This window comes from Chenopodium album, chromosome 25 (assembly GCF_948465745.1).
Source record: "Chenopodium album chromosome 25, dcCheAlbu1.1, whole genome shotgun sequence".
Taxonomy (NCBI): Eukaryota; Viridiplantae; Streptophyta; class Magnoliopsida; order Caryophyllales; family Amaranthaceae; genus Chenopodium; species Chenopodium album.
The window spans coordinates 36,789,946-36,812,221 of record NC_137858.1 but is presented as its reverse complement, the minus strand read 5'-3'; the positions used below and the strand labels follow the sequence as shown (position 1 = coordinate 36,812,221).

The window sequence follows — 22,276 nt, the reverse complement described above, 5'->3', positions numbered from 1 at the left end:
CCTCCACATTTAAAAAATTAATTAACTAAAGATAAAAATAAAGAAAAGAAAAGAAAAGAATTAACATAGGGGTGTACTAGTTTTTAAATCTTTATCATTTTTCTTTTCATTTTGATTTATTCAAATGTATGAGAAATTGATATTTTTCTTCTCATTTGTTTTCAATCTTAAATAACGGTATCAAAATCGCTTTAATATTTTAAGTAAGCCTCTATTAACTTAAACTCACTAATTTTATTTCACTAACCTTCATATTTATTGCTCTTCTTTTATGTGATTTCTTAATTTCTTGGTAAAGAAATGTCTACTTTTGAGCGAATTTTAGTAGCTTATTTTTTTTTTAATATTTTTTTATGTTATATATTATTATTATCTTTACCAATTTAATTAAAATAGATCAAGCATTATCAGGATAACATTATTCATTACCAAAATTAAGTTGAATTCAAAATTATACTCTATCTCCATTTCAGCTTATGTACAACATTTACCATAAATGGATATTATAAATTATTTGCAACAAATGTTTTCTTTCATTTTCTACTTGTCTTTTCTCTCTCTCTCTTCATCACATGTAACTTTATTTCTCTTTCCTTTACCACTCACAAACAAATTTTACCTAGATGTTGGTGAATGTCACATTGTTGAAAATAATTTAAGCAAAGGTTGTATCTTAAATTCTCATGTTTCCCAAACAAAGAATTAGAATTTGAATTCCATCATTTCAGTTCCGAAACTTCAATTCAACTAAAAGAATTGTATGTTGTTTTGTAATGTTTGGAACTAAGGAACATATTTCCATTTTTGCAAATTCACATTTTATTTATTTATATTTTTTTACAAATAATTACACTTTCTTAAATTCTGAAAGGCTAGAAGTGCGTGTTTTATATGATTTATTTTAAACCGTTGAATACATTACAATGTTGTGACATTACACATTTTTTTTAATATGTGTAAAACACATTATTCATCAAGTTATGGAACTTTGCCGGGTTATTGGTTAGCCTAAGCAGCCGTATAAGGAATTCATAACGTGTAACGCATGTTGTTTTGGGCTCATTGGCTCATTGCCCTTTTGATTCTAACTTAACAATAAACAAAGTCTAGCTTTATGAAATAAATAGCCCTTAGTAGCCTATCAAGCAAGTCATTCGTCCTTGGGATTGAGTACTTGTTTTTCACCGTGATATTGTTTGTTGCAAGATATTCCCAACTTCTGAGTAACCACCATCTTTTAAACAAATTTTTAGCACTACAGGGAGCCTTAGATTTCTTAATGTAACCAGTCAGACTACACATTCAATTGTTTGAGAAGTTTAGCTTGATGGCCCCATATGCCTTGTACCAAATTCTAATTCAATAGCATGGTCCACATTGCGCAATCGTGGTAATGAAGCCCTCAACTCCTTATATAGAACATCAATGTCTTATCGGCCACTTAAAAAGTTTCATCCTTTTTTCATTTCGACTAGCGCAACAACAATGGTAGGCTCATCCTGTTATCACACCCTTTTTAACTTGCATAAGCATACCATTAGTCGTAGAAGTTTTTGACAAAGTAGTAACCACCCAAATGCAGCACCATAACCGTTGCTTTAGTGAAAAAAATATTATCAGACTCATAGTCTTCCATTTGTACAGCTAAAAAATCGACTTTTCCCTTCCACGATCCCATTTTGACGAGATCATCCTTGACGATGTAGGAGAAGTTTACTGCGGTTGATTCCAATCATGTGACTCAATGGTTCAACTATAAGGCCCATCTTGCTTGGTAACTCTCCGTTGATGAAATTATGGATATCCTGACATTGATAGACATATCTTTGGCTCCTTGCCGTTTCAGTACATCATTGATTGGTTTCTTGTGATCCTCGTTTATAACATTCAGGATATGATGCTCATATTTAGTGATACATCATTATCATCCCTTTCTTGCGGAGCCTCACCATCACTATTTACAATTCCTAGTCCTAGAAATATGTGGTCCCCTACATACATGGTTCGAAAATACGGTTTCGATCGCGATTGCGGAAATGCTTACGGTGATTCGGTAACGGAATTGATGGGTTGATCACGGAAAGCATCGCATGCTATAAACTATCAGCATCGCCTCATATGTTAGGATTGCCTAAATAACAAAACTATCAACGCATTGATGGGTGAATGGCTCGAAGAATATTTGAGGCAAAATGTGCTACTCCCTCCGTCCCTAAATTACATTCCTCTTTATCTCTATTATGTGAGGAATAAATGCTAGAAAGAGGAATGTAATTTAGGGACGGAGGGAGTACTTTGCAATAGAATTTGCTTTGACTTCTACGTGTAATAGACTAACATAAGGGGGGTAATGTGGGTAATTTAGTAACATTTGTTTGCTAGGTTAATTGTCCCTTAGTATAAATGGAGAGGGAAGGAAAAGAATAAGGGAGGCAAAAATTGGATGAAACTTGTTGAGAGTTCAAGTCACTTTTGGAGAGTTGTTAGCTAAACTCACTTTTGAAGATTGATAGCCTTAAGCTATTAACCTATCCTTGTAACCCTTTCACCATTATCAGTTAATCTTAAGCTTTCATCTTTATTAATTTGCTAGTTAAAATCAGAAATTCTTGCTGTTTTATTGATTTTACTTAGTAATCGATTTCATTCCATCACACTTGGTATCAGAGTAGGTGGTCAAGCTACTGATTTTTGTTCATTTCATAAAAAAAAAAAATTGATATTTGAACTTGATGAAAGAATAGTGGCACAATAGATGCAAGAATGGATTTGTGTAGAGTATGCACACATCTCTAGTAAGAGAGAGCATGGAATTTCAGATCCCAATGAAGAGCAAATGAAGAGCAAAGGGTCCGATGCGAGCTTCAACTTCTAGAGTTTAATGGAAGAAATTTGAATGATTAGATTCTTCAATTAGAGGATTCCTTCCAATTTTTCGAGTTAAATGAGGAGGTATAATTGAAGGCTGTCATCATTGGGCTTAGCGGCAAAGTGTTCCAGCTGTTTGAATGTGAAAACCCATGGTAACCATTTCGTGAGTGGCAAGAATTGAAGAAGTGGTTGCTCCAATATTCTGGGTTGTGGCGGCCAAATGAGGAAAGAAAAGAGGAATCTCAAACACTAGAAGAGTGTCATGGAATGGTTCAACGGCTCCAAGAAGATACATCAACCACCACTTTTGGTGTATTCTAGGCGCGCAAAACAGGGCAGCAAGGGTCAAAGGTGATCAGAGACAATGCATAACAAGACAAAGCCAATTAAGAGGAGATTAAGGAAAGAAAGCAATCTTCTTCAACTATGTCATTTGATGGTTTTTCCATTCTTAGCTTAGTTAGTCACATGTATCCTTTAAGCTTGAGTATATGTAAGGTAGTGAATGCATTTAGTCTTTTATCCAGAAATTTGAGAGAAAACATTAGAGAGTTGTGGCCTAAAGCTACTAAGAGAGTCATAACCTCAAGTTATGTTTATCCTTTGTAATTCAATCTTCAATCAATCAAATACTCAAGCATTCACCACTTAATTACATTCTCTTGTTCAATTCACAGCAGCCGAAAATTAATCCATAACAACTTGGTATCAGAGCGGTGGTCCTGCGACCGCCGGTGTCGGAAGCCACCACCCTGCGACCGTAATAAAAAAAATGGAAGCAAACACCTCGCAACGGCTGTCAGCCATAGAAGAGACGCTCGCCAATCTCGCAACTCAGATGGTAACACTACAAGAAAAATTACAACCGCAAGATGACAACCTTACTCGCGTGGTGTCGGCGGCCATCAAGGCAGCCATGGAGGAAGAACGCAAGAAGATCAAGGAAGAGAGGAAAAAGACAGAAGAGGCTATCACAGCCGCTGCCAATAAGATGGAGATCCGCTTCGACCGTTTCCAAAGCACCGTGAATACGCAAGTTGCAATTGATAGGGGAAAAAATCGCCAAACTTCAGGAGGAATTGGAGAAGGCGAGGCACGACCAACCACCACTTGTTCCGGTGATAGGGGAAAACAGCCCACGGGCAGAGATGGAGACGGTCCGAACTCCGGTGGACAGGCCGTTCGAAGAACAGGAGTGGCACTGGGGCGGCGGGCGTAGTTGGAAGCATAGGAAACTGGAGATGCCGATCTTCGAGGGTGTCGACCCCGATAACTAGACCGCAAGGGCGGAGATGTTCTTCGAATTTTATCGCCCGACGGAGAGGGAGAAGATGGAGGCGACGGTGGTTGCGATGGATGGGGCAGCACTGAAATGGTTTCAGTGGGAGCAAAAGCGGCGGCCATTCTATGGGTGGCCGGACCTCAAGCACCGAATTCTAAACGAGTTCCGACCATCCCACTCAGGGACCTTACACGAGCAATGGCTGGCAGTGTCGCAGGAGGGTTCAGTAGCGGAGTATCGCCGGCGATACATCGAGATGGCGGCACCCCTGGAGGATATTCATGAGAGACTCATGTTTAGCCAATTCATTAACGGCTTATCCCGAGAAATTAAAACCGAATTGAGACTCCTAAATCCACCCAATTTAGAGAGAGCCATGGAAATGGCAAGCAGAATAGAAGAAAAAAATAGAGTACAACAAGGGAAGAGGCCCGTGGTGAGTTGGAAGGGAGTGAATTCTAGTGGACCCTCAATTGTAAGCCTTAGAGAGTAACTCTTCCATTAATAAGGGCAGCTTGATCCAGACCTACGGGCTACCTAACACTAGTAGTAATGGGCCTAGTCGAAGTTGGCCCAAACCACCTGAGTCACAAGGGTCCGTGAACATGGGCCGAGGTCAGCAAGGGTCAGCCCAGGACACTTCCGGAGGTACACGACGGCTGACCGAATTCGAATTAGCCGAAAGGAGAGCGAAGGGGTTGTGCTTTCGGTGTGATGAGAGGTGGGGAGTGGGCCATCGGTGCAAAAGAAAGGAGCTTAGTGTCCTCACAGTAGCGGAGGGGGAAGAGGAGTTGGAAGATGAAGGGCCGGAATTAGAGGTTGATCCTCCATCTGAAGATGATTCCAAGGGGATTTCACTTTGTTCGGTCATTGGGATACAGAACCCGAAGACTATGAAGTTGCGTGGGGGGGGTAAAAGGGCGTGAGGTGGTGGTCATGATTGACCCCGGGGCCACTCATAATTTCCTAGCCACTTCGTTGGTAAAACAAGTGGCGATCCCCATTACTTAAGGCGGAGAGTTCGCGGTTTCTCTAGGGAATGGAGACGTAGTCCATGGCAATGGAGTTTGTAAGGGGGTCAAGGTGGATTTGCAAGGAGGACTCGCCATTACCGAAGACTTCTTTCCACTCACGTTAGGGAGCGCCGAAGTAATTTTGGGGGTGCAATGGCTCGAGAAGTTAGGGCCCGTTGTCACGAATTGGCGAACCCATGTTATGAAGTTCGCCGTTGGAGGTGTACCGGTGACGCTCACCGGAGACCCCACCCTTGAGAAAACACAAGTATCACTAAAGGCTATGGTGAGGGTACTTAAGAAGGAAAAACAAGGCTACTGGATCGAATTCAGCAAGATGGAAACAAAGGAGTTGGGCCCAACTCCAACCGGCCCACCGTCATACTTGGAGGGAGTATAGGGCCAGTTTCATGAGGTTTTCAACATGCCTACTGGGCTGCCCCCAAATAGAGGCCATGAGCACTCTATTATTCTTAAGGATGGTGTTAATCCAATTAGTGTGAGGCCCTATAGATATCCCCAAATTCAGAAAGATGAAATCGAAAGGCTAATCCGAGAGATGCTCGAGTCGGGTATCATCAAACCATCCTTAAGCCCTTTCTCAAGTCCGGTTTTGCTCGTCAAGAAGAAAGACGGATCTTGGCGGTTTTGTGTAGATTACCGCGCCCTCAACAAAGAAACCGTGCCGGATAAATATCCAATTCCCGTCATTGATGAGCTATTGGTTGAGTTACATGGAGCTACCGTTTTCTCAAAACTCGACTTAAAATCGGGTTATCATCAAATTCGAGTTAAGCCGGAAGACACCCACAACACGGCTTTCCGAACGCATGAGGGGCACTATGAGTTTCTCGTGATGCCTTTCGGGCTCACAAATGCTCCGGCCACATTCCAATCTCTTATGAATGAGGTGTTTCGGCCTTATTTAAGAAAGTTCGTGCTCGTACTTTTTGACGACATTTTAATTTATCGTAAGGGACGTGATGAACACAGGGAGCACTTAGAATTGGTTTTGCAAAAGCTACTGGAGAATCACTTGTACGCCAATTTTAAAAAGTGCGAGTTTGGCAAACAGGAAATTGCATATCTTGGGCACGTGATTTCGGAGCAGGGAGTTTCAATGGATGGGGAAAAAAATCGGGCTATCCTTGATTGGGAGATACCACGAAATCTGAGGGAATTGAGGGGATTCTTGGGATTAACGGGATATTATCGGAAATTCATTGCTCGATATGCGCACATCGCCAATCCTCTCACTTCACAACTGAGAAAAGACAGCTTTGGGTGGTCAGATGAGGCGACATCCGCCTTCCAGAAGCTGAAGACGGCCATGACCATCGCTCTTTCAGGGAAGAATTTGTTGTCGAAGCCGACGCTTCGGGGTTCGGTCTGGGTGCAGTATTGATGCAAAAGAATCGGCCAATTGCCTTTTATAGCAAGGTGTTAGGCGTTAGAGCTCGAGGGAAGTCGATATACGAAAAAGAATTGATGGCAATTTCTTTGGCGGTGGCGAAATGGCGGCACTACCTACTTGGCCGCTCATTCACCATTAGAACGGATCAACAGAGCTTAAAGTTTCTCGCGGAGCAACGCGAGGTTAGCAGTGAGTATCAGAGATGGTTGAGAAAATTAGTGGGTTTTGATTTCACGATTCAAAACAAGCCCGACATCGCAAATAGAGTTGCTGATGCTCTCTCTCGCAAGGATGAAAGGCTACTACTTCAATCAGAGAAGATGAATGGGAAGGAGAAGGAGTTCGTGAGTATCGAACTTGGGGCAATAATCCACTCTCAGTATGTGGACTGGACCGAACTGGAGAAGGAGTTGGACGCGGACTAAGGGTTGGGCCAGATTATGTTGGGCCTAAAGGAGGGAAAGGAAGGGCCCAAGGGCTTCCATATTGAAGGAAATAGGCTTCTCTATAAAAACAGAGTTGTACTGCCAAACTCTTCCAAGTATATTCCATCACTTTTACGCGAGTATCACAGTTCACCCATTGGAGGCCACGACGGTGAGATTAAGCTTATCTCCGACTCACCTCCGACTGGTTTTGGGCCGGAATGAGGAGAGATGTCAGCAAGTTTGTTCGTGAATGCGATGTTTGCCAAAGGAGTAAAACAATCACAAAAAGTCCCTTGGGATCACTTCAACCGCTGCCAATTCCCGAGGCCGTGTGGGAGGATATCTCCATGGATTTTGTGGAGGGCCTTCCCTTATCCCGGGGAGTCGACGCCGTGTTAGTGGTTGTTGATCGCCTGTCGAAGTATAGTCATTTTATTGGGCTGAAGCATCCTTTTAATGCTCTTAAGGTGGCTGATATTTTTGTTCGGGAAATTGTCAGACTCCATGGGTTCCCGGCATCGATTGTATCTGACCGTGATCGAGTTTTTATGAGTAATTTCTGGAGGGAACTTTTTTAATTGCATGGCACCCACCTCCGTCGTAGCACAGCCTATCATCCCCAATCGGATGGACAGACGGAAATCGTTAACAAAAGTCTTGAGACTTATTTGCGATGCTTTATCGCAGGGCAACCGAAAAGTTGGGCTCGTTGGCTTCCATGGGCGGAGTACTCATACAACACCTCACCGCATTCTTCCACCAAGATGACACCATTAAAGGTCGTCTATGGAAGGGATCCATCGAAGTTGTGGCGTTTGGGCACGGGTCAGACCATGGTCAGCAGTTTGGAGGATAGTTTGCGAGAACGAGATGGAATTCTGGAGGAACTAAGGATGAATTTAAACCGAGCCCAACAGGTGATGAAGGCTAACGCTGACAAACAGAGGAGGGAGGAGAGTTTTGCAATTGGGGAGAAGGTGTTCCTTAAGCTACAACCATATCGACAGAAATCCTTGGCCAAAAGGCCGTTCGAGAAGCTAGCTGCCAGATTTTACGGCCCCTTTGAAGTGCTTGAGCGAATTGGCAGAGTTGCTTACAAGATGTTATTGCCCAATGATTGCAAGATACATCCTGTCTTTCACATATCCCAACTCAAACGAGCACTCGGCAGCACTCCAAGTCAATCCACCATTCCTCCACAACTATCCCCCGACTTGGAATTGGTGGTTGAACCGGAAGAACTACTCGAGGTGCGTGTGGTGAAGAAGAATTCTGTGTTTGTGCTCGAAGTTTTGCTCACTTGGAAAGGGCTGTCCGATTATGAAGCTACTTGGGAAGAGTTTGAGGCTGTCAATTTGCGTTTTCCCTCCTTCCACTTCGAGGACAAGGTGAAGCTCAAAGGGGGGAGTGATGTCATGGAATGGTTCAACGGCTCCAAGAAGCTACATCAACCACCACTTTTGGTGTATTCTAGGCGCGCAAAACAGGGGCAGCAAGGGTCAAAGGTGATCAGAGACAATGCACAACAAGACAAAGCTAATTAAGAGGAGATTAGGGAAAGAAAGCAAGCTTCTTCAACTATGTCATTTGATGGTTTTTCCATTCTTAGCTTAGTTAGTCACATGTATCCTTTAAGCTTGAGTATATGTAAGGTAGTGAATGCATTTAGTCTTTTATCCAGAAATTTGAGAGAAAACATTAGAGAGTTGTGGCCTAAAGCTACTAAGAGAGTCATAACCTCAAGTTATGTTTATCCTTTGTAATTCAATCTTCAATCAATCAAATACTCAAGCATTCACCTCTTAATTACATTCTCTTGTTCAATTCACAGCAGCCGAAAATTAATCCATAATAAAGAGAATGTGGAAGAAATCACGAAGGAAATCATTCAAAACCTTCAACATAATCTGGGATTTTCTACCACTAATATGGAGAAAGAAGGTAGTTAAGCAGATTCGGAGGTGGTGAATGAAGAGGTGGTGGAGGAAGAGGTGGTGAAAGAGGAATCTCAAACACTAGAAGAGAAGGTGGAAGAAATCACGAAGGAAATCATTCAAAACCTTCAAAGTAATCTGGGATTTTCTACCACTAATATGGAGAAAGAAGGTAGTCAAGTAGATTCGGAGTTGGTGAAGGAATAAGTGGTGGAGGAAGAGGTGGTGAAATCAACCCCACCGTTCGAGAACGGCCAAAATGAACACCATGGATGGGCCGTCGACGGAGGAGACGACCATTGGAAGCAGCGAGAACTCATGGTACCGGTGTTTGTGGGGGATTTCAAATAGTTTTGCTTGCTTTATATGTAGGACATGGATTAGGCGCACGCTTAAACGAAAATATCATACTACGAAAATCGATCCATCACCACCATCACTGACCGTTGCCCTTTTAGGACCAACAATTTCAATCTTGACCTAACCAACTTCCCATACTTTGCTTGGTGATATAATTACTATTGTGACTAGTCTGACCCTAGCATTAAATGCTACCTCTGTTTTTGTTTATTTGCTATAAAGGAGTATTTTATGTAAGACATAAAAAATTCATTTGTTGCAAGTAAAAAAAATTGGAGCTAGTAATAAAATTAACCTTGGGAAAGAAAAAGTGATATTTGTATATGACTAGTGTTTGACGACTAGTATTGAATTAAAATTCAAAAACCCTATATTCACTATATTATTTAATTCTTTTGCATAGTTACTTAACTTGTCTCCTCCATCTTCATCATAAAATATAAAAAATCAAGCAAATTGTTGGTGCGTTATTGGTGGTGGATTTTTTTTTTTTTTTTTTTTTTTTTTTTTTTGGATAAAATGATGCTGGCTAAGTAAATTGGAATAGTTTTATAATTAATCTTTATCTACTTTATTGTATGCTGCGATTATTATTATTTTCGTTAGAATAGGTAATTTTGTATATATGTAGTAAGTTATACTTCCTCTGTTTCTATCTAGATGACCTGGGGCATGCTTTTTAAGGAAGAGGAGAGAGAGTGTATTGCGTACATTCAAAGCATTGTTTATTAATAAAGAACATTAATTAAGTAATTAATCCAACAAAAGAAACAACCCATTATGCCACACCCACCACTAGTCCATCACCGACATCCATTTCTCAACTTTGCAAACCACCACCACTGACACCAATTTTCCAACTCTGCAAACTACCTCCTCGTCCCACCAATTAATTACCACCCATTGTACTCATTTCACGACATCTAACCAGTAGCAACCCACCACCTTCATTCAAACAACCACCACCCTTGTCTAACCATAAAATTGGGCTTGAATTGTTGAAAGAAGATTAAGGAAAGAGTGGTTCGGTGGTGGTTTTAAGATCCATGGTGGTGATTCAGCAAGGAGGATGGTTCGGTGGTGGTTTTGAGGTTAAGGGTGGTTGTTTTGGTGGTGGTTCAGTAAGGTTGGTTCGCTCACTTGGTGGTGGTTCAGTAGGATCGATGGTGGTTTGGGCAAGGTTGGTGGTGGCTCGGTAAGATGACCGATGATTTTGGGTTATGGGGATGGTGGTTTAGAGTTTGGAAGATTATATAGAGAATACTTTATTAGGATGGGAAGGAGTTTGGTAATTGTATAGGTCAAATATTGTGACATTTCCTTGTTAGGATTGTTAGTCATCTAAATAAAAACGGAGGAAGTATCAGTTACACGGAGACTACCTAGTTGAAGGTAAAATTCATGTTAAGAAGTTTGGACTGGAGTCCGGTCCTAGAAACATGTTGAATAATCTTCGGTCGGTAGGTATTACGTTTTCGGTCTCCAGTTTGGATTTAGGAAATTTGGGAATAAAATCCGTTGAAACTGCTAGGGGTGTTCATTACCGATTACCCGGACGACTAATTCTTTGGTATAAACTATTGTGCACTTTTGGGTTTGGGTTAGAAACATGTTGAATAATCTGTTATGATACTCATCCTATATATAGGTTAAAAAAGGGTACTTGTAAATTGATTATAAAAGCTTTTGTAGAAAGAACAGGAAGGTGGATTATTGTACTTTGGAGATCATACTTTGCTATTATTTGTTTATTATGGTTGGATAGGGATGATGAATCATTCTGGTTGGAAAGTAATTTTGTGATTAGTTTCCCCTATGTCACTATGTCCAACACGATTAACTTTCCGGTCTTATGACTTATTTTATTTGAAACTGAAATACATTTTGTCTCTTGATAATTTTTTTTCCTTAATCATAAAACTCTGTTTATCTGATATAATATTTATTCTCAACTCCAGTGACGGAATTATAGATCCCGCAGCAATCTTTGCCATGCTTTTTGGAAGTGAGCTTTTTGAAGAATACATAGGCCAGCCTGCCATGGCATCGATGGCTTCAATGGACCTCTTCACCGATGGAGAAGAGTTAGATACTAGAAAGCTCCAAGAAAGGATGAAGGTATCATTCACATTCTGTGTAATATATTCTTTCTATGTGTATGTTCCGTGTTTTTGTTTAAGTCTTTCTATACGTGGCTGAATTATTTTTATATTAAAAATATCTTGATATCACTTGTGTAACATATCATGTTAATTTCCTTCGTTTTCAATAGACTAGAATTTCTTGAAAATGGCAAAAATGTTGTTATAGTTGAAACATGAGGGGGGTTGGAGCATTGCCTTTGAATATCACGATTTTGAATTTGTTGAGGGTATCAATTCATCTGGAAGCTAGTAAGCCACTATGCAATTAGTGTCTTATGAACTGTTTATTTGTTTATTTATTTATTTATTTATTTTTATTAATTTATTTATTTTTAAAATTCTCTTACTATTTTGAATGATTTCGAACCCTTTGGACACAGAGTTTTTAAGATGGAAAAGTTTAATGCAATCTATTGGGTGCGTCCACCTGCACCCAACACCCAACACTTTGTGCGTCCTGTACTATTTTCCTTCTTTTTCTCTCTCCTTCGTCTCTTCCCTTCTCTTTCTCTCTCCTCTACTCCTCATTGTTACTGTATATAAAGTAAAATAAAAAATTCACATCAATTGCATAAACAATTATAATTAATTCAAAGGGGTGAAATTTTCAAAAAAAATCAGAAAAGGTCGTATTTTATAGTTTGAAATTTTCAGAAAAATATAAAATGATGACGGAGGTGGAGGCCTTCGCCATCCATGGTGGAGTCGAGTGCAAATCACTGTGCTGGCGTGGTTGGTTGGGCTCAGGTGTGGCTGCGGCAGGAAGAAGAGAGAGTGGTGGTGCGAGGTTGTGTTGGTGGTGGGTGGGGGCTACGGCAAGTCAATTGGCCCCATCACCTTCATCTAACCTTCCCCTTCCCTTTCCCCTCTTCCTTTCATGGCAGGTTCCTCAGTTTAATCAAATGCGCCATCGACAACAACAAAATCCCACTAGCCCACAAATCTCAATTGAAAAGAAAAAGTAAGGAAAAGAGCAAAATATCAGAGATTTAAAGCAGCAACATTTTTTTTTTTTTTTTTTGGGGGGGGGGGGGGGTGGGGGGTGGGGGGGGGGGGGGTTTAATATGGTGAATGGTGAACAAATCCGTAGATCAAATATTCAAAGCACTAAAAAAAAAAAACGGAAAAAAAGAAGAAAATGTTAGAGAAAAAGAGCAAAATTGTAATGGGGTGGTAGGTTATGGTAGGGTGGTGATTATGATGAGTTGGTGTCCTTGGTGATTGTTATTGGTGGTGATTTTGGTAGTTGTGATAGGGTTGCGACGATGAATGTATGGTGGGTTGGCGGTGATAGGTGTGTAGGTGGGGCTGCTGGGGAAGTGGAATACAAGGTGTGGATGGGCTAAGTTAAGGCTATCGGGAGGGGAAAGACATGGATGTTGGTGGGGTAGGTTTTGTTGGGAAAATTATTACCGGGTCACAAAAACCGTCACGAACTTGAACAAATTTCACTTCAAGGCCGGAACAAAATCAGTTTCCCAAAGTAATATTTCGACCCTGATTAAACACACCGGGTATCACGAAATTACCAGGAGATACAACGAAGACAACCACAATAGTGTGTAGTATATTTGTGGTCAAATGTAAAACAAAATTTATGAGATTATGATGATGACAAATGTTTACTTGCAATCGTATTTTTCAAGAAAGAAAATAAGGAAACAAGTTTTTCCACTTGAAAAAGGTTCTGACAACATATGTTCTTTTGAACATATTTATATTAAAAGCAAAGTAACCAACCGTCATGAGAAAACTGCTCAACAACGATGAAGACAACCGTCACACATTCAATCAGCCCTGACTCGCGCCCGATCGGGCTGAAAGGAGTGACGATCATCCAACGCTCTCGCGCCCGATCGGGTGGTGGAGGCCCGATCAGGCATAAACCCAGCAAAATTCTAACTCCGTTCTCGCGCCCGATCGGGTGAGAACCACCACGATCGGGCGAAAAACTAAGCAGAGCAGCGTCAAACTCTCTAGCTTCTCTAAACCAAGATGCTGCTATTTCTTCACCATTGTTGTATTATCTTTTTACCAAGGTTATTGCTCTAATAATCTTATTTAATTAATTCACAACACCATATCCTAAGTAAATTAATTAATTAACATGTATATTGTCTAAATTCTCAAAATTATTCAACAATCCTCCCCCATTTTGAGAATTAAACTAGACACATTGCAAAACATCATCATCATAAAAAACAATCTCGTGCATAAATGAAAGTGTACAAAGACTTGAACTTCCACTTAGTGCAATGCACATTCCAAGAATCCGTATCCATTCGGTGTCGTAAAACGATTGAACCAAAAGCAATACATATTGAATTCATGAAGATATTACACACACAAGATAAATTACTTGATTACATTTATACTTGACACGTAAAGCCATGTGTCCCTATCTTTTCATAAGTACTTCAAAACTATGCCCAAATAGCTTCTTGAAGCGGCTAAACTCCGTACTTATATAGGTAGACTTCCAACATGCTCCTGTGACAAAGCATTTAATCAGGAATTCAATTAAGTTTAAAAACAACCTCTTTTCATCACAGTAAACCGGAACTTTACCTTGGATGATTAAACAAGTTCCCAATTACCAAATAAGAAAGTTAATCTTATTGAACTTAAGACCCAACGTCTTATTGGGCGTTAAGTTAAGACTCCCTCATTGGTAATTAACTAGGGCTCCAATCCCAAATTGATTGCCATCCTTTTATTCACGTCTCTAGCCAACGCCTTGGTGAAACAATCGGCTAGATTGAAATTCGTTCGAACATAATCAATAGTGATCACACTATTCTTGATAAGCCCTTGGATGTAGCTATGCCGCACTCCAATATGCCTTGATTTACCATTATACACTTGGCTATATGCCTTAGCCAAAGTAGCATTATTATCGCAATGTATCACAATTGGCGATATTGGATTTTGCAACAAAGGTATCTCATGCATTAAATCCCTTAACCATTCTGCTTCTTTACCAGCAGAATATAATGCAATAAATTCCGATGTCATTGTAGAGTCAGCAATGCAAGTTTGTTTCTTAGATGCCCATGAAATGGCACCTCCCCCATATAGGAATACCCATCCACTTGTGGATGAATGATCTCTATTTGAGATCCAACTTGCATCCGAATAGCCTTCAACAACCGAAGGGTATCCACTATAGCACAAACCATAATCCATGGTTTTCTTCAAGTATTTCAACAAACGACGAATCGCTTGCCAATGGAGCATACTAGGATTACTAGTGAACCTGCTCAATTGACCAACCACATAAGCGATATTCGGCCTAGTACTTGTCATGGCATACATCAAACATCCTATAACTCTAGCATATTTCAGTTGTGAAACTGCATTACCTTCATTAGGCACCAACTTTATACTAGGATCCATAGGTGTTGAATAAAGAAAAACCGAACTTTCACTAACATTAAACTTCTTGAGCACTTTCTCAATGAGATTGTGACAAGATCAACTTCCCTTGTTCTCTCTTTATTCTTATGCCCAAGATGACATCCGCTTCTCCTATGTCTTTCATGGAAAACTGAGAACTAAGGAAGGATTTTGTCATCTCAACTTGTGACAAATTCGTTCCAAAGATCAACATGTCATCTACATATAGACAAATTATGACACCTTGACCGTTGTCATCAAATTTGCTATATACACATTTGTCAGAATTATTCAACTTAAATCCATTAGACAACACAACCTCATCACTTTTGATGCCATTGCTTAGGTGCTTGTTTTAGCCCATACAGTGATTTAATTAACTTGCAAACCTTTGTCTCTTGGCCTTCCTCAACAAACCCTTCCGGTTGTCGCATATAAACCTCTTCTTCCAAATCTCCATTCAAGAAAGTAGTCTTGACATCCATTTGATGGATCACTAGATTTTTAATTGCCGCAAGTGCAATTAACAATCTAATAGTTGAGATTCTAGCTACCGGTGCATATGTATCAAAATAATCAATACCAGGTTTTTGTGTAAAACCTTGTGCCACTAACCGGGCCTTGAACTTTTCAACAGTTCCATCAATCCTCAATTTCTTTTTGAAGATCCACTTGCACCCTATTGGTTTAAAATTAGGTGGTAGATTAGCTAAAACCCAAGTGTTATTTCCCATGATAGAATCCATCTCATCATTAATTGCTTCCTTCCAAAATGGAGCATCCCGAGACTTCATAGCCTCTTCATATGTTAAAGGATCATCTTCCACATTAAAAATGTATGGATGTTGTATTATTGAAACTTCATCCCTTGATCCTTCAACCAAGTACACATAAAAATCCGGGCCAAAAGATTTTTCTTTCCTTGCCCTCTTACTTCTCCTAGGTTGTGATGATGATGTAGATGCCTCCTCTAAATGAGTTTGGTCATCCACCTTTTGATCAATGCTTGATCAAAACTTTGAGCATTGGTACTTGGAGTTATATCCTTTGGTCTAGGAATTGAAGAAAATCGATTTTCATCAAACAATGCATCCCTTGATTCTATGGTGGTGTGAACCGACCAAAAGTCATTTTGCTCTATTACATAGAACCTATAGGATTTGCTATGATCCGCATATCCTATAAAAATGCATTCAACTCCTCTTTCACCTAACTTTTTACGTTTAGGTTCTGGCACTTTTACAATTGCCCTACAACCCCAAACTTTGAGATGACTCAAGTTTGGTTTCCTTTTATACCATAGCTCATATGGGGTAACATCTTTCCCTTTCATGGGAACACGGTTTAACACGTAACAGGCCGTTAAAACGGCTTCACCCCAAAATCCATCACTTAAACCTGAATATGACAACATAGAATTTACCATTTCTTCTAGTGTCCTATTCTTCCTTTCCGCTACACTATTTTGTTGTGGTGTATATGCCGCGGTAGTTTCATGTACTAAACCTAAAGATTGGAAATAACTTGGGTCATAGTATTCACCTCCTTTATCGGTTCTTAGCTTTTTAATCTTTTCATTGGTTTGCAATTCTACTTCACTTTTGTAGATTTTAAATTTGTCAAGGGCTTCATCTTTTGAGAATAACAAATAAATGTAACAAAACCTTGAATAATCATCAATAAAAGTTACCAAATATTTTTTATTCCCTAAAGAAGGTGTGTTGTGAAAATCACACAAGTCACTATGCACTAAATCAAGCAATGAAGTATTTTTTTCAACAACTTTAGGAAATGGTTTCCTTGTGATTTTGGTTAATATGCATGTCTTACACTTCTCTATTCTTTGATCAAACATGGGTATCAAATCATGCTTAGACATAAAATATAACTTTTTATAATTAACATGACCAAGTCGCAAATGCCATAGAGAAGAATTATCATTAATAACATACACAACATCATTCAAAGTATTTGAAATACTTAACTTAAACATACCATTACACAAATAACCAAGTCCTACAAATTGACCTCCTTTAGACAAAATAAATTTATCTGACTCAAACACCATCTTAAAACCTAATCGATTCAAGATCGCACCGGATACAAGATTCCTCCTAAGTTCGGGAGCAAACAACACATCTCTTAAAATAAGAGACTTTCCCGAACTAAAGACTAGCTCCACTTGTCCTTTGCCAAGCACCTTAGCTGTAGAGTCATTGCCCATATAGAGAATTTCTCCATCATCAACCTTTAAGAAGGTCTTGAACAATGATCTATCCTTGCACACGTGCCTGGATGCGCCCGAATCGATATACCACGAATAATCAGCCTGTACACAATTGATTTCAGAAATCATACACACATAATCCATAAATGAATTAAATGAAATTTGTGCACAAGATTTACCTTGTTTGTCTTGGGATTGGCTAGCATTGCCATTGCCATCCCCACCTTGAGCCTTCTTCTTGCTCAATTTTTTCTTCCAGATTGTGCAATCTTTCTTGAAATGTCCGGGTTTTCCACAAACCCAACAAGCACGTGACTTAGAACCATCACCGCTAATTTTAGGCTTCTTGCCCTTATTTTTGTTTGAGTCATTACCCCTTTTCCTCTCTTTTGGCTTGGCATCCTCCACTACATTTACCGTAGTAGAACTAGGATTTGCATCCTTATTTCCCTCTTGCACCCGGATTTCTTCCTCAATCCGGATGTGAGTAGCCAAACCTTCAAGGTTTACATAATCTTTTCTATGCTTTAAACCATTCTTAAAATCTTTCCAAGAGGAAGGCAACTTGTCTATAATAGATGACACTATAAAGGTCTCATCAAGAATTATGTCATGTTGTCTAAGACTTCCTAATATTCTTTGAACTTCATGAAACTGTTCCATAATTGGCCTAGTATCAACAAGCTTGTAATTGTTAAATTTACTAACAAGAAATTTCTTGCTAGAAGCATCTTCAGCCATATATTTAGCCTCTAATTCATCCCATAGAGACTTAGCAGAATCATTAAACTGATAAACATCAAAGAGTTCATTAGACATACTATTGAGAATATGGCCACAAAAAATATAATTGTCATTCTCCCACTTGTTGCGTTTCCTTGCATCATCCAAAGTTTCCTCCTCCTTCTCCTCGGGTTTCGGAGTAGCAAGAACATAAGCCACCCCAATTGTAGTCAAGAAGAAATGCATCTTTTTCTGCCATCTACGAAAATCAACTCCCTCAAATTTGTCCAACTTTTGAATATTTGACATCAATTCTTTCACCGTTGCCATTTTTGCTGAAATTATTACTTTGGATTGTTGGAAAATTATTACCGGGTCACAAAAACCACAACGAACTTGAACAAATTTCACTTCGAGGGCCGATCAAAATCAGTTTCCCAAAGTAATATTTTGACCCTGATTAAACACACCGGGTATCACGAAATTACCAGGAGATACAACGAAGACAACCACAATAGTGTGTAGTATATTTGTGGTCAAATGTAAAACAAAATTTATGAGATTATGATGATGACAAATGTTTACTTGCAATCGTATTTTCAAGAAAGAAAATAAGGAAACAAGTTTTTCCACTTGAAAAAGGTTCTGACAACATATGTTCTTTTGAACATATTTATATTAAAAGCAAAGTAACCAACAGTCATGAGAAAACTGCTCAACAACGATGAAGACAACCGTCACACATTCAATCAGCCCTGACTCGCGCCCGATCGGGCTGCTGCCGCCCGATCGGGCTGAATGGAGTGACGATCATCCAACGCTCTCGCGCCCGATCGGGTGGTGGAGGCCCGATCGGGCATAAACCCAGCGAAATTCTAACTCCGTTCTCGCGCCCGATCGGGTGAGAACCACCACGATCGGGCGGAAAACTAAGCAGAGCAGCGTCAAACTCTCTAGCTTCTCTAAACCAAGATGCTGCTATTTCTTCACCATTGTTGTATTATCTTTTTACCAAGGTTATTGCTCTAATAATCTTATTTAATTAATTCGCAACACCATATCCTAAGTAAATTAATTAATTAACATGTATATTGTCTAAATTCTCAAAATTATTCAACAGGTTTGACGTGGAAGGTGAGGGCAGGGCTGGCTTGGGTAGGGAAGGAGTTGGCTGCCAGGGTTGGGACTTTGCAGGGATAAAGTATTTTTTTGTATTTTTTTTAATAAAATAGACCAAATAGACATCGACATGTGGCAAGCAACCTAAGAAAGTTGGTTACCAACCGGTCAAGGTTCATTAAAAGAAAATGGGGGTCAAAGGTGGGATTGTTCCGGTATAAATTGAAGGTGGAATTGTTTTCGGAAGATCGAGCAAAGATGGAATTATTCTTTTCATTTTTCCTATCTTTAATTGTTATTTGGTTAGATAAAAAAAAAATTTATGTAAGGGGGGTTGGTAGGAGAGAGAGAAATAATAATATAGCACTGGGTCCATTTAAATAAGGAAGTGTTGCGATTTTTATGAAGTGGATCAATCAATCAATCAAAGCCTTAATCTCATTAGTGAGGTCGGCTAACATGAACCAAATTTGATTATTCCGTGTAGTTATCGACATAAATCTTCCTCCTCCATTCCTTAAGATCCAATGCTCTGATTATTATGAAACGGATGAAAAAGGAAAATGTTGTGATTATTACGAAATGGAGAGAGTGTTTAATTTAAATACATTTAATGATTTTCAAAAGCTAATTCTTTATAGTTCCTTCATTTTTTTTAATAAGTGCTACATTTGGATTTTTACACTATTGATACAAGTGTTGGCCATCTTTTGTAATTTTTAAATTAGGAAAGATGTAGTCATGTTTGGGCTTTTCAAACCAATAATTAGAGATATTAGTGGTCAAAGATGTGAATGCAATCATAAAGGTCCAGATGATGTAAGAATTGTTAATGAGTCAAATTTTGGAGTGTTATTTAAATCATTTGCATACACTTATGTTTGTTGGAATTGAGTTGGAGTATGCACGATTTAAATTTCGACTCATACTCACAGTCGGATCTTTTAAATTAGATACAACATATAACTTTTTGTATTTTGGATTCAGATAAGATTTTCTTTTTCATTAAATTGGGTTGCAGTAGGACAGGGCCTGGATCTGGCTGAAGTTCCATCTCAATTGTAGTTGTCCTTACATCTTTGTTAGAATATATATTAATGATATTGCATCCTGATGTTTAGTTAGGCGATCTTGCTTTGATTGTGATTGCCATATTGTTTTAAGCGTTGATGATGGATAATTGTCGCGGGTTTGTACATGTTACCAGTTTAGTTTAAAAAATTTTAATTTCTCCACAACTTGTGATTATAGGTAATTCAAAAGGAAAGGGAAGAGAAACTTGCAGAAAAATTAAAAGATCGACTCAACCAATATGTGAATGGAAGTAAAGAGGATTTTAAGAGTAATGCTGAAGCTGAAGTCTCTAGACTTTCTAGTGCAGGTACTATTTTTTGATTGTCTTCTTTCCAAATTTACAGGTGGTGATAAGACTGGATTATTAATGCTTACAGAAAGAAGGCTTCATTCCCCCTTATAAACACCTGCTTAGTCTTTAAATTCCTTTAAATAAGTGGGTTACTGTCAAGGCAAGATTTGAAGGCCTTTGGCCCTGTTGTGGATCTGACTTTTTTTTGTTTAACACGCACAAATAACCTACTGTCTTGAATGTTCTTAACAATTTCTCTTGTTTGTCCTTCTCTGGAAGTTTTGTACACTTTCACGTTATTCCATTTATCCACCTTTTTTCTTACATTCATTACCACATCAATCACTCTATCTTCAATTACGCATCTGCATAAACAATTTTTATGTACTAGTATTAAGAATTGTTTAATTTTCATAGATCAAAGCGGTAAATTGAAAACCGGGGATATTGGTTTTGGGAAAGTTCCTTGACCTGCATGCCCCCTATTATCAAATCGTTTCTCACACAATTCTTTTTCCCATCTTTTGAAATGAGGCTTCAATGTTTCATGGGTTGAGATCTGGCATATAAATGTCATTGATAAGACTGTGCGCTTTATTACCTAGTCTCTTAGTTTCTCTCTCTCTCTCTCTCTCTCTCTCTCTCTCTCTCTCTCACTCTCTCTCTCTCTCTTTTCCTTCCATTTCTCTTACTACTCCCTCCGTCCCTAAATATAGTGCTCACTTTCCATTTTGGGTTTTCCAAAATGTTGTTCCCATTTAGTATATTTCCATTTTAGTATAGTATTTTTCTGTCTTTATTACTCCCTCCGTGTTTTTTTAAGTGATACACTTTGACCGGCACATAGTTTTAGACAATTTACTGGACTTAAATAAAATAAGAGGTAAGTGGGGTAGTGGAGTATTAAAAAATTGTTAAAGAAAGATAGTGGGGTTAATAGTTTATTGAAAAGTAATAAATGTGAGAGGAAAGATATAATAAAAAAGTAGTAGTGGGATTGGGTGGGGACCATGAGAGGAGAGAGATATAATATTTTAATGTATTTTTTTGCCAAAAAAGGAAGTGTATCACTTAAAAAAACACGGCCGGAAATGGAAAGTGTATCACTTAAAAAAACACGGAGGGAGTACTTAAAATACCCAAACCCCCAATTTTTTTGCTCGAACTTTGTGCCCCCACCCATGTGCATGTCCTTTATTCTTGTACATGTAATTATTATTAGTGGTCCACTCAATTTTTTTAGTATTTATCTCTTTTAATGTACTTTTTGTATATCATTCTCCATCTTCTTAATTACTATGAAATTTACAAATGAGCACTATATATAGGGACAAAGAAGTAGTTTCATAATATCTTTAATTTGGTGTGGATTAAATCTGATATGTATTTACTTGTTTCATATTATCTTTTATTTGCTGTGAATTAAACCTGGTATGTAATGTAACTCAATGACTCATTATTGAGATGATGATTTCTGTTATCGAAAGTATGCTAAGTCCAAGTAGTCCCAAGTTTTCTGTAGTCATGTTCTTTTGACTAAGTTGATTTAGATTTAGATTTTCTAATTTATATTTATCAATCAAATAACTAGCTTTAACTCAAAACATCGAGTTCTTGTTCAATTAAATGAAAAATTCTGGAATTCGAAAAGGTGGGATTATTTTGAGCAGATGGGCGAAGGTGGGATTATTCTTTTCAATTTTTCCATTTTTTTTAACCTTTGTACTTTTGCTTTATTTCTATTATATTAAAGAAAATATGAAAATATTTTTTATTTTATTAGTTCTTACGCCACCACATGGTCCACATGAAACTATACAAAAATATTAATATTTCTAAGCAATTTTCTCCCTCCTACCTAAAAAGAAAAAAAGGGACTCACTTTTTACTTAATACTACATTTTATTTGATCAGCAAGTAGGAAGATAAAATAAAAAGAACGGATTAAATGTGTTTTACAATAGCTCGGAAGAAATTTAAATTCAAAGTAGAAGAGTTT

General features: G+C 38.7%; 1 protein-coding gene across 2 annotated transcripts in view; it reads left to right on the top strand.

The window, feature by feature from the left end:
- The window catches only part of LOC145613387 (chaperone protein dnaJ 10-like), a 59,544-nt gene that overhangs the window by 3,870 nt on the left and 33,398 nt on the right, over positions 1-22,276 (top strand). For both annotated transcript variants that reach the window (XM_081668486.1, XM_081668485.1), the window contains exons 4-5: positions 11,261-11,420; positions 20,163-20,292. In XM_081668486.1, the coding sequence (XP_081524612.1) occupies positions 11,261-11,420; positions 20,163-20,292 (290 nt within the window). The remainder of the gene's footprint in view (positions 1-11,260; positions 11,421-20,162; positions 20,293-22,276) is intronic.